At 39.6% G+C, this 13,456-nt stretch overlaps 1 protein-coding gene across 1 annotated transcript; it reads right to left on the minus strand.

Moving 5' to 3' along the window:
* Positions 1-535: 535 nt before the first annotated feature.
* UTP15 (UTP15 small subunit processome component) lies at positions 536-13,426 on the minus strand. Its single transcript, XM_064439235.1, has 12 exons — positions 13,118-13,426; positions 12,535-12,627; positions 12,266-12,450; positions 10,947-11,125; positions 10,006-10,131; positions 9,248-9,383; positions 8,013-8,097; positions 5,821-5,970; positions 5,534-5,635; positions 5,197-5,330; positions 4,662-4,720; positions 536-4,145 (listed from the first exon to the last, which is right to left on the minus strand). The coding sequence occupies exons 1-12, from the start codon at positions 13,205-13,207 to the stop codon at positions 3,934-3,936; spliced, it is 1,551 nt and encodes a 516-aa protein (XP_064295305.1). The 5' UTR covers positions 13,208-13,426; the 3' UTR covers positions 536-3,933.
* Positions 13,427-13,456: the final 30 nt, after the last annotated feature.

The following is a 13,456-nucleotide window of genomic DNA, read 5'->3' on the forward strand; positions in this document are numbered from 1 at the left end:
TAGCAACAAGTGTTTCACTCATTAGCAGAATTAGTCCAGGGAAAAGAGATCAGTGTCTTTCCTAAGAATTGTTCGGTCAGAAGCTTGATAAAATCAACCAAGTGACCAATCAGCTCATCTCTCCCTTTCTCCCACATAATTCTGGTGGCTGAACACAGGAAAGAGAAGTCCTGAACTTACTGTGCTTTTTGAAACCCAGTCTATTTCTGGATGCGTTCACTTATAGAAGACTCTTTTCTGGCAACCCACAATGCTAACTGTGCTCCTGAGCCGTAACGGTATTCAGGGTGGGGAGGTGTTCCCTCTGTCCAATAAACAGCTGCAAAAATGCTTCCTATGAAAAGGACATCAAAAAACTAAGACACACTTTTGCCTGTAACTATCTGCCCTGGGAAAAGATAATTTATCAACTATATTTCAAAGACAAATCAACTTGGTAATTCCCAAATGACCTAGAAGTAAAGGAAGATGCTGTGTGCAATAAATTCCCACTTTCCTATATAAGCATAATATATAGAATATATATTTATATGTGTTTAGAATAAATATAGAATTTATTTAAGAATGAAGAATACAGTATAAAATATATCTTTTCCCCAAACACATGACAGCCAGCATTACATCCCCTCCAATCCAATACACAATTAACTATTTTAACTATTGCAGTTCATGACATTCTATCTTAATGCTTCAAAATATTAGATTCTGGTGCATAAGGTAATGCACTGCTGGAAAATAATTACATTTTCATATAAATAAATGTTCACCTGTAAAACAAAAATATGCATGCCTGGCACTGCACTAATATATTTTTAACATTTACCACCACAGAGACCCCTGCAAACTGTTACCTAAATGAACTTTTTTCCCCTGCTATTTTATTTAACCAGCAGCCTATTAAAAAGCTAAAATTTGAAGCTATATATTAAATATATAATTAAATAAAATCAGAACATGAACAACAGGCACCACAGTGGTATCACAGCATCTTATTCTGGCTCCTCTGTAACTTAATTATGTAGGTACTGAAGAAAAATTTGCATAATGTAAAAGAAAAAACTTACTAAATGGAAAAAACCCAGTATTAATTTTCATAACAGGCAAGAGCAGAGATAAAGAACAGACAAGTCTGGCAAGCAGACTAGGGGTCAGCTGAACAAATACTAGCTTTCAACATAGAGGTAGTGAACCCAGTAGAACTCATAGTACGACTGGCTGCTTCTACTCAAGTAGCAGAAACTCAGCTAGAAATCTAGTTCAACCCCCCTGCAATGAGCAGGGACATCTTCAACTAGATCAGGTTGCTCAGAGCCCCATCCAGCCTGGCCTTGAATGTTTCCAGGGATGGGGCATCTACCACCTCTCTGGGAAACCTGTTCCAGTGTTTCACCACCCTCAGCGTAAAAAATGCCTTCCTTATATCCAGTCTGAATCTACCCTCTTTTAGTTTAAAACCATTACCCCTTGTCCTATCGCAACAGGCCCTACTAAAAGGTCTGTCCCCATCTTTCTTATAAGCCCCCTTTAAGTACTGAAAGGCTGCAATAAGGTCTCCCTACAGCCTTCTCTTCTCCAGGCTGAACAACCCCAACTGTCCCAGCCTGTCCTCATAGCAGAGGGGCTCCAGCCCTCAGATCGTTTTTGTGGCCTTCCTCCGTACCCGCTGCATCAGGTCCACGTCCTTCCTGTGCTGAGGGCCCCAGAGCTGGACGCAGCACTGCAGGTGGGGTCTCACCAGAGAAAAGCAGAGCGGCAGAATCACCTCCCTTGACCTGCTGGCCACATCTTTTGATGCAGCCCAGGATACAGTTGGCTTTCTAGGCTGCAAATGCACATTGCTGGCTCATGTCCATCTCTGCATCCACCAGCACCCCCAAGTCCTCCTCCACAGGGCTGCTCTCAATCCCTTCACACCCCAGCCTGCACTGACACTGCGGGTTGCCCCAGCCCTTGCACTTGGCCTGTTGAACTTCATGCGGTTCTTGCAGGCCCACCTTTCCAGCTTGTCCAGGTCCCTTTGGATGGCATCCTGTCCCTCAGGCACATCAACTGCACCACTCAGCGTGGTGTCCTCTGCAAACTTGCTGAGGGTGAACTTAATCCCACTATGTCATTGATGAAGATATTGAACAGCACTGATCCCAGTACAGATGCCTTAGGGACACCACTCATCGCTGATCTTTTGGACACCGAGCCATTGACCACTATCCTCTGGACACCATCATCCAACCAACTCCTCATCCACTGAACAGTCCACGCATCAAATCCATCTTACTCCAATTTAGATTAAACTGATCTATTTTAATCTAAATTCCTTCTATGGTTCTGCTAGCTGCACCTCAAACTTCAAGGCACTACAATGGATATGTACTTTAGACAATATCATCAGTGAGAACGAAGAATATGTTTGATGTCAAGTTCAGTGGTTTTCAAGCCATGGAACACTAGACTGCCAAGAGAAATGTCCACCTTCAGCTCCAAGCACTACTGAAGGGTCATGGAATAAGGAGGCTCCAGGAAAAGCCTCCCCCAGAAAACTCATTTTGTGTGAAGTCTCCTAAGAGACATTGCCTGATTAAGTCAAATAATGTAAAGTAGCACACAGATTTCCTAACAGATGAAAGTTCAGAGCTATTAGCAGAAACAAAAAAAAAAAAAGTAAAGTAAGCAGTAAAGAAACCAAAAGTTTAAAGTTTGCATGAACATGCTCCTTATTCTTACCTATTATTGCAAGTCTTCAAAACCAGCAAATCACTGTAGCCAGGAAGACATATTGCTCACATATGAATTTAAGGGCAGACCAGATACTGCTCCACAATTCTCAGTCAAAGGTTGTTAAGATTTTCGGTGGAATTTGCAAAAATTTTCAAGTTATTTTACCACTGATACCCACCTTTCACTGCCACACTTGAGCAAATTCCTTTTGCAAGAAATTCATATCATATCTCAAATAAATTCCAGGCCTGGCAGAAAATGCAAGTCACAGTAAACAGGTTAAGGACAAAGTTCTATCCTACTGTCACCCTGTATGTGTTGAGCAGCCTTTGGCACACCTGTCTTTCCAAAGCAAAGCATACCATCTTTCTCCAGCACTGCTTGAAGTCAACAAATACATACTGACAACAGCGTAGACTCAAATTGCATCTACTGTACACTGGAAGTGATAGAATTACATGAAAATTAAGTTCTTTTACTTAATGAGGATTTTCACACTGGTGTGCAGTTTACTTGCATACTACATTAATGGGAATTAATTTCCCTTTAGAAGTAAGAATTATCTATTTTCTAGAGAATTATAATTCATAAACATATATGCACTCTTTAAAAAAATGAAACTAGCAAAATTTTCAATATAGAAAAGCATATTTCTTCTGTTGCACTAAACAAAACAAAAAATAACATGCACTTGTTTTCTTGAGTCATTTTGCTGTTTCGTATGAATTCATGGAATTCTGAAATGGAGATGAAGCAGGGCGAGAAAACACAATGTAGTCAAGTTTTATCAAAGGCATACATGGTTTTATTCCTATGCCCAAGTAGGTGAGATGGAATATTAACCTTAAATAAGGACAATGACACATTAAAATTAGACTAAATTATCTTCTGGTAAATAAAAACTGAAAAGTGTTAAATGTTTCTCTAAATCAAATAATGACTTAGTACTGAATGCACAAAACACTTTAAAAGTTACATAACTTTGGAATAAAATTTTAAAATTCCATTGTTTGAAAAATATTGCATGGAAGATCATCCTTCTTTCTGTCTTCAGTAGTTTGAGCCTATCCAAAAACACAGTTTGGAAGACAAAACTTCAGCACAGAGGGGCTTATTCTGAAAGTCACTATTATAAAAAGCTACCACGGGAACTGGTCGTATATTTCAAGTCCACATTATTTTTGTGACAATTTGTTGCGATAGTTGTCAGTCACCTATTCATACTTGTTTCAATGGTCTAAGACCATTACTTTTGTTCTCTTCTAGATAAGTAGCTCTTTTCTTAGTAAAAGTAGCAAATAGTGTATCCATCATTCCCAAAACTTCTAGTAGTTCCTCTTGATAGTCAATCTCTTTTCCTATGGCTTCCTGGAGTCTCAGGAATTGTCTATCAACAATAGCTGACTGCCCAACCACAGGGTGATAAATGTCTGTAAAGAAAAAAGTCACTTAAGAATCCACATATCTATAAAAACATGAAAATTATATTAGCTGTTTAGCGATGCATTTAAGGAGCCTGACACAAGTCCAACATTGTGGACAAATAAGACAACTTTAACAGCGTTCTGAAAACAGTGTTAATTATTAGTGTATACTCATAGTAACAGTTAAGTCAAACTAAGAGAAACAGAAGCTTTTACAACCTCAAATACTATTTTTACCTCACTGGAGAAGCAGAATTCACTTGTACTATATAACTATAGAAACAGCTGCTGGAAGCTCCTCAGAGATACTTAAAGACTCAGGAGCTTCCAGCAGCTGGTGCAAATCAGATACTGACTGTGGTTGATGTTATCTGGCAATATCTTTTTGGATCATTCCCCTGACACTGGGTTCATACTTATAAACAAACCCACAAAGGTTTGGTTTCTTAAAAATTTGGCACTTTTAACCTTATTTCCAAGATAGCTATATGGCTTTGAGAATCTTTTTTGTGTTGTACTTACCAGTGATCATATCTGCAACAGTGACCAGTACAGGAGTAAATCGAGGCTCAATCACACGCCTGCAAAATTACAAGACATCGCAATTTTACTGGTTTTGCCAACTGCACTTCTCCCACCAACCAGCAGCTTTCTCATACAGGCATACACACAATCTTTTCTTCATGAAGACATGTCACAGACAGCAGTCAGAGATGAGAATCAAAAAAAGCTACATGTGATATTTACTACCCTCCTTTCAGGAAGGCAGTGGGGATTGGAGGACTGGCAAAAGTCTCAGCTACATGAAGACATGCAAAAATAGTCTGGCAAAGTAAAACATACTCCATCATACTATTAGCAAAAATTTTCTGGGCTAACAGGTAAACTAGTTCAGTACTATGCATGAAATCCCAGACCTTGATATCAGAAAGCAGAAGTCATGTGAGATTTCAAGAGTACCAGTGTTACACCTGTGATACGTTGAGACTCTGTGTCAAAAGCTATTAGAAATACCAGGTCTCAAAATAGTCAGAGAGAACTCAGGTTAAAATAATACCTTGCCACAAAGGTAAGAAGGAGATTAATCTGCTTCTCATCTCGGCCTGCAAGTGCACTCCTCAGCGTTCCTCTGCGATGTAGTTCCTGCATGACTGCAACTGTAACTTCAGGAGTATAAAGCCTGATGGGTGGCTGGACATATATAAAAAAAGCTTAGTACTGAAGCAACATCTTCACCCACAAAACAGGGCTGATATCAGCAAAACCAAAATGGAACCCACAGAAGTTTGATTCGTTTCTAGTTACACGCTGAAATAAAATTTGTTTGACATACAGAAAAAATCCAGATCAGATCAGAGCACACAACTCTGATGAGACAAAAACTAATGCCTCACCTCTAGTACTGCATCAAGAGCCTTGGAAGAGTGAAAGCTCTTCAGCAGCTTGTCGTATTTCCTCAAAACACGTTTTACAGGTTTACTGACACAGAAATCTTCCTAGAATTGAAAGACAGGTTCAAAATAAGACAGACATACACACAATGGATTAGATGTATTCCCATGAACAAGCTTTTATGTCTTTGTATCTTCCCTGCCTTCCCTTTCTTCTACTTAGCACACAACAGAAAAATAAAATAAATTTTCAGGAGTGCTTCAGTATACATTTTCTCACCCCCCTATACCTGTTTTGGCATGTAAGTTCTTCCTTTCACATAGGTTCTATACGCTGGTTGTCTCTTCTTTTGAGACTTTTCTTTCCTTTCTTCAGGTTTTCTGTGTTTAACGTTTAGCACTCCATTGGTCATGCCTACGACTATGGTTTCATCTTCAGGCTGAAATGAAGAAATCACAGAGTTAGGAACCCAGTGTTTTACTTGATGATGCATACTTTACTGTGCAGATTTTAAAATTTTTATGCTTCACGATGAGGCTTTAATCATAGAATGATATAATAACTGAAGTTGAAAGGCACCTCTATGAAGTCCTGTGGTCAAATACCTTGTTCAAGACAGTGACAGCTTCAAGGTTATTGATTGTAAGCAACATTATCCACCTAATAAGCCTTTAACAAATACCTAGAGGGACTACAGCCTGACTAGTGAAGCAAGCTCAAATATGTGTTAATATCATTCTGTAAGTATCGTCTATGACAGGTTGGGAGTTTTTTTCGATGGTGTACAACTGCCTTTGGCTATTACATGCCATATAGCAGCCACGACCAGCACCTATGAGAAAGCTATCATGGAACAGCAGGATTTTGAGAAGCAAGTGAAAGTTTCTCAAAATACCAGTTACTGGTATAAACTTCACCTACATAACAAAAGTTGCATGTATTTGATGCTAAAGATTATAATTTTAAATTATGCACTGGAGCAAAACACTGACTTCATATATAAAATAGTGAGTTCTGACCTGTTACTATTAACAGATAATTCTATGAAAACATTAAATATTAGCTGAATGCTCAACTGCTGGCAAGGAAAAAAAAAAACAAAACACAAAGTGTTAGGAATTACTATAGAAGAAACACAAACTAGAAAGTCATTGTGTCACTGACTAAATCCACTGTCTATCCACGTCTTAAATCTTACATGAGTCATTCTCAAAAAAACCAGTAGCAGATTCAGAAAAAAAGAATCAAAAAACCTCAAGAAGAATCAAAAATTGGCTTGATTGGAGACAACTCTCAAGTATGGGAAAAAAGACAATTGAGGAGGGATATGATAAAAGCCTACAAAATTATGACATGGATGGAGATCAGCTGGTCAATGTCTCATTTAGGGCATCAAATTAAGCTAATGAAGGTTCAAATGGACGAAAAGAAGGCAATTCTTCACACAAAAAGTAGCAAAATGTGGAACTCCAAAGGTTAAAAGTTTGTCCAAGCTCAAGGGAGACTGGGCAGATTTATGCAAGAGAAATTCTTTGAATTAGACAGAAACTCCACTCTGATGAGCTAATGTCTCATCTGAAAATGAGAATGGAGTTTGGGAGAATACCAGGGAACTTATCATACACACTTCCCGTTTTTAGTTTTCCAGACACATCTACTTACAACTATAGTTGGAAGCAGTGTCTGGTATTAGACCAGCCTTTGGTTTGACCCAGTAGAACCCATCTTATGTTCTCATATGACCATTTAAAACTCAAGGGTTTTAGTCAACAGCAAACAAAAGACTATGTTTCAGACGATATATACGCAGCTCTAGAGATGCCAAACTACACATATTGCACGTTTTACAGCTGCTGTAGACACTTACAGTATATGGGGTTTTTTTGGTTCCGTACACTTAACCAAAATAATTCAAGACTCACTTAGCCCTAGCTCCCTAGGGAGCAAAGCAGGAAATGAAGGAAGACACCCTCTCCACACACACCCTCCCTGAGGTTCCAGAAGCGCAGGACAACAGTAATGCAGCAAAAGTCGTAAATATCCCTCACAGTCCCTTTTACACATCCTTCAGAAGCTACGTAAGAGGGTGACTACATGAAAACAGCATTGTTTTAAAAAGTGGTGCTAGCCTCCAAATTTCTGGCCAGCAGGTCACTTATTCATTGGAACTCAAATGTTTCAGAGAAATGAGAGTCTTTGTTCTTCCCTATGTATACACTATGTATATCCCTAGGATATACACTGACCTTGACAAACACAATTTTGTACAGATCTTATCAGGTAACATCTGGTATCTGAATGTATTATGTTAAAACCTCTTAATGCATTTTTTACTCAGGAGGAATGTACTCGGTCACCCTACTTTACATGTATAGCATTCTCCTGAAACACCCAATAGCAATGAAAGCAAAAATTAATTACTTCAGTAACTTAAAAGGTAGCAGTAATTACCTTGCCTAGAAAGATTTCTAATGTACTTACCGACAGTGCAAGACTGAGGATGGATGTTGCATAGTTAAAGCTGTGGACTACTTTGTAGGAAGTAGTACTGTAAATCTTCACATGCCTATACAGAAAAGTAATGATTAAAACCTCATGACTAACGCCTTACTGTAGACACTTTACAGGAATTTCATCACTCCCAACTTCTATAGATAGTTTAAGGAAACTGAGTATTTACACAAAGCATTCTTCAGACTACCGTTGAGCTTCTTAGTTATTACCTCTCCTGCAACAGAAAGGTTCTGTTAAAAGATACACGAAAGTCAAGAAAGGATAAAGCTTTCCCAAAAAAGATGAAAATGGGGCTAGGCAGAAAAAGAAATTGAAGGCAGATGTAGTGACTATCCGACTTCAGCAATGCTTATTAGGGAAACACTAAGACAGCAATTCTTAAAATTTCTTCTCAAATTTAAGTGTGAGATGTATTGACAATTTCTGGAAGTAAATTCGCAGATATTCTTGTATCCAGTTGCTCTTTGATGATTTGGTTGAAGGTAGGAAATATTTAAACAAATACGAAAACAAAACAATCTTACAACAAGTATGAACTTCGGTGCTGTGAGTACCGAATGACAAGTAGCTGCACATCTAGTGTGATCCTTCAGCTTATGCTTTGTAATTATAAAGCCTGATGAAGCCTAGAAAGTACAGGAGGGAGGGAGGGAGTAAGAGAACAGACTACTATCATTTCAGACCACATAGTATTTCTAATGTCTCAGAGACAACTGTTTGAGTACTGGTACTCAGCAATTCAACCCAAACAAACAAACAAAAACTCAAGAAGGACATATTTTACCTGTGCACCTTGGGTACAAAAAGCAACAAGCACAGAGACACAAAAAACAGGCTCTTTAAAGGTGAATACTAACACACTTTCACTTATTTAACTGTATTAAAGTTAAGAATAGGTACTTTATGGAGACTGAAAAGGTCAGTTTAGAGATTCAGAAAAATGAATTCTTATTCAGAGGTTCCCACACACATGCTGAAGTGGCGCATGCAACCCCTACTGACATTCAGGCTAGTAAAAGGTTAGTGTATATTGCAGAATGTACCTTGGCCCCAAGACATGTTTTCAAGTAAGTTACATCTCTAACAGTTAAAAGCGTTTAAGACCAAAAAACATGCACAGATTCACAGTGATGTATAATAACTTTCAAAGGAAAAAAGTCCTAATGAACTTAAATCACAATGAAGCCACAAAATACACTAACCTGTCCAGAGATCCTGACAATAACCTTTGTCCAGAGCTGTTCAGGCATAAACAAGTTACAGTTTTATGGTGATTTTTAAGTGAAACTAGTAATTGTCCACCTTTTAGTACATCCCAAACTTTGACGTATCGACCTCCTGTGAGAAGGAAGCACACAAACATTTTGACATACGTACACATTTATGCTTCTCTGGAGAAGTTTATGGAGAGTGATAAAGTGCCTCCTTCATAACACAGAGTTTTCTGTACCTACTCACTGTCCCCATCTATTATGACTATCTCCTGGGACAAGACACACTACAAGCCTGCTCTTTTTTAGGCCATTCTGCAGACACAGCTGAATGATTCAACATACTCCTCAACAAAAATTATCTAGATATCACTGGGTTACAGGATTTCGGACACAATGGCAAGAAGAGATTAAGAAAATCTTGTCGTCATTAAGACAGAGTCCCATCTTTTCAGAATTTCTAAAGTATGCTCATTCCTCCACTTTAGCACTGGGCTAGTTAAAGTCTATATCATGTCACTGAAAATGTCTTTTTCTTTTGGACCAACTACAAGAAAATCAAATCAGAGACAAAAAGACCCCTACCTTCACCTTCCAGATCAACACAGCTCCTTAAAGATCTTTGAGAAATCCAGCTATTACATCACTTACCACTTCATTACCAAATGAAAACACCACACAAGAAAGAAGCAGCTGAAATATGTCCCAGATTAGGGCCACAGAAAAGAAATTTCATTTTATTGAAGTACCTGCAGATACCAGAAGCCCACCAGACGGGAACAGAAGCACACTCTCCACAGGCTGGCCATGTTCTATTGTCATGACACTACTTTTTGTTCGTGCATCAAAGAGTTTCACAGTGTGATCATAGGAACCTACAAACAACACCGTAAATAACTTAAGTTTCATTATTTCAATTATTTCAGGAACTAAAACAGCCACGTCCCACAACCTAAAGGAGCTCCTGCCAAATGGAAACAGTTTTAAACCATACACTTAGAACACTTTATGGTTTACCCTGGTTAATTTACAGCCTTCAGGCAACAAAAGTCTTCTAATTCTAGCCCTAAAAACATGTCAGGCCTTAAAAGTAATTTAAGTCTTAATTTTATTCACCTTCCATTAATTGAGTGTATTTGTAACAGTAAATATCAGTCAATCTGATGAAACCTAGTCTCTTGTGCCTCCTGAAGTAAGGAATACTGTTTTTTTCACAGTAATTTACCATAGATTAATACAAAACTAGTGTTACGAAAACCAAAAGGAACTGGTTTCAAACAACTGCTCACATGACCTTTCATTTTTGAGTCTGTCAGTGTGGGGCTGTACCAACTATAATGAAACTAGTGTCCTCCTCCAGAAACGTGGTAAAACACTTCAGTCAATACCAACTAAAGGATATATTCACAGGATTTTCTTAAAACTTTCAAAGGCCAGTCAGAACAGTCCCATTAACCCTAACAGGCTAAAGCAAAAAAGATGTTAAAAATTAGTTTGCTTAGGGTTTCCGTGTCAAACATCAGTGTCAAGCTTAAGAAGCAACCAAAAAGGAAACAACAAAGTAGGCACTGAGTAGGAAGACAGATCCTCCATGTTCAAAATATAATAAACAATATCCTACTGCATCAAAAACTATCTTCCTGCATTTTTCTTCAATTCAATCCAAAAGAAGCATACATAAAAATCAAACCTGTTATAAAGACATCAGCATTCACTCTACTTGCACAGCCGCATCTCACGTAGTCAGTGTGTTCACTGTATGAGACGATTTCTGTAGCACTTGGAATATCCCACAGATTTGATGAATAATCATCACCACCAGAAAATATTCGGTATTTATCAGACAGGAAGCCCACTACATGAACAGCTCTAGAAACCAAAGCCCACAATATCCAAAGTTAAAATATATACCTGTTTCTAGAACAGTTAGTCTGTAAGAAGAACTTAATAAAGTATTCTCTGTAACTTAAAAGTGCAAAGTATTTACTGTTGGAAGTTACAAAGCCTCGCTTTATTGGTTAAAAACCATTTAGTTTTTATATATTCAGCCAGAAAAGGGTCACGCTGGCAGATGCTTACCTAAGCACTGATGCAATATGTCTTAAAGGTTCTTAAAGGTCTACTAGGTGCTCATTAAAAAGTTGTTAATTCTTCACTTGTTATTTAGAGGTCTGTGTACTAACACTGTCCCTTAGAAAAAAAAATCTGTACTAGTGAGTTTTAAGTGTAACTGAGTTGGACACACTTATTGTCCTTTAAAATCACTATTTAAATCTGTATTATCATTGTAACATTTCAACAGAGTATGACTTTGACAGAGAACACAGATATCCTAATCTTATTACAGTTAACCTAGTGATTATGACATAAGATAATACCCAATCTACAACTACAGGCCTCAAATAGAAACACTCTCAAGGTCTTTCTGTGAGCTTTCCTGTGAAGGGGGAGGTTTGTTGTTTTTCTAGCTAGATACAACACGTATTGGTCTTCCACAGCACAGCAATCTGTTCAAGCATTATCATTGTCTTCTCCTCACTGGTATGTCAGAACTTCTCTTCTAACTCCCTCCCCACCACAACCCCACTCCATCATCATGCACTTTTTCTCTTTTGTTGTTTTAAGGGATTCCGGCTCCTCCCGGTGTGTTTCTTCACTGGTTTTGTTCAGCGACTTTTTAGACCTCTTTTCCTGCCAGCATCAAATAAAATGTGCTTATCAGCACCATGTAGTCACCAGAGTATTTTTACACAACATATTGACAGACACCTGCCTGAATTAGAAAACATATTTATTCCTCCTGGTACTCAATTCATATTTAGAATTTAAAACAAAGTCACTCCAATTCTGAATTAAATTTTAAAATCTACTTTTCAGTAAGACCTACGTGAGACAGTTGCAAGCAACATATATCAATATTATGCAGATTTTCAGCAACATGCAAAGGAGACATATGCAAATACACCAAACAAGTTTACGCACACAAAGAAAAAAACAACACTGTCTTACTTAGTATGACCATCAAATTGCCTCAGCGGTGCTTTTCCACTAATGTCAAAGAGGCGAATGCTACCTTCTTCACTGCCAGCAACAAGCAGATTGCCATCATCTCTGTATGTGGCACAATAAGCAGCATCTTTGAAGCGAGAAAACGTCTTGATTGGTTCCTGAGAGTAACGGCCGTAAATGTGGATCTAGCAAAGCAAGAAGGCATTTAGTTCACTCATATGATACCAGCTGAAGGACAAGAACGTAAGAAACTCAGAAAAGCCACTTACCCTTGAGGAGGCTGTGACGGCATAGTTATACGGAGGAACTGGGGAGAAGTCAATTTTATTTACTGCACCAAATTCCTTTATCTGAACAGGGGTCTAAAACAATTGCGATAAAGATCATTAAATGCACACGAGCACACCACCGAAAATGAAAACAGCAAAACAGAACCTATTCCTCCTACAGAGAGAGCAAAACGCCATTTAGAACCACGTTATTTTTTAAACACAATCCTACTGAGTTTCTCTTCTGCCAGGCAACCTCTGCTCTTATAATTTTTTTCCAATTCAGGCATTACAACGGACTCATTAATCATGTGTTTTGAAGAAAACCAACTTTTTTTCCATCACGCAAGTTTAAAAAGATCAGTCGCACGAAAGCAGTTTAAAAAAACCGTCTAGCACAGTAACTACGTCCGTTGGGCCAGTCTGGGGCACAAGTCGGCCTCGTTTCCTGAGAAGCCGTTTAACAGGATTCCGGGCGATAGTAAAGTACCGTTTCTGTCCGAAAGCCGCCAGAGGCGGCGGGAGAAGCACCGGCCCCTACCCCCCGCCCGCAGCCCCCGCCCCGCGGGGGGCCGTCTCCCACCTTGTAGGCCCGCCAGTACACTGTGTCCTGCGTGATCCTCTCCCCTAGCTTGGGGTGCGCCTGGACCACCACCGGCTTGTAGGTGGCCATGGCTGAGACGGCGCGGGGCCCGCCGGGCGAGGCGCAGGCCTGCGCGGCGCCTCTCACGGAGCGGCGGCGGCGGCCGAGCGGCGCTCCCGCGGACGGGCCGGGCGGCTCTGCGGGAAGAGTGCAGGGAGGGCCGCAGCGATCCGCACCGCCTCAGGGGCCGAGGGCCGCGCTGTCTCCCGCCGCCGCCGCTAACGCGAGCCACACGCCCGCCTCGAGGAGAACCACCGCGCACGTGTGGGCACAGCGTCA

This window comes from Phalacrocorax carbo, chromosome Z, assembly GCF_963921805.1.
Source record: "Phalacrocorax carbo chromosome Z, bPhaCar2.1, whole genome shotgun sequence".
NCBI classification, from domain to species: Eukaryota; Metazoa; Chordata; class Aves; order Suliformes; family Phalacrocoracidae; genus Phalacrocorax; species Phalacrocorax carbo.

Coding starts and splice junctions, on each gene's coding strand:
- UTP15 (XM_064439235.1), bottom strand. CDS start 13,207: ATGGCCACCTACAAGCCGGTGGTGGTCCAGGCGCACCCCAAGCTAGGG. Junction 11,126..12,265: donor CAATTTGATGGTCATACTAA/GTAAGACAGTGT, acceptor TTTGGTTTCTAG/AGCTGTTCATGTAGTGGGCT. Junction 5,636..5,820: donor GAACTTACATGCCAAAACAG/GTATAGGGGGGT, acceptor TTTCAATTCTAG/GAAGATTTCTGTGTCAGTAA.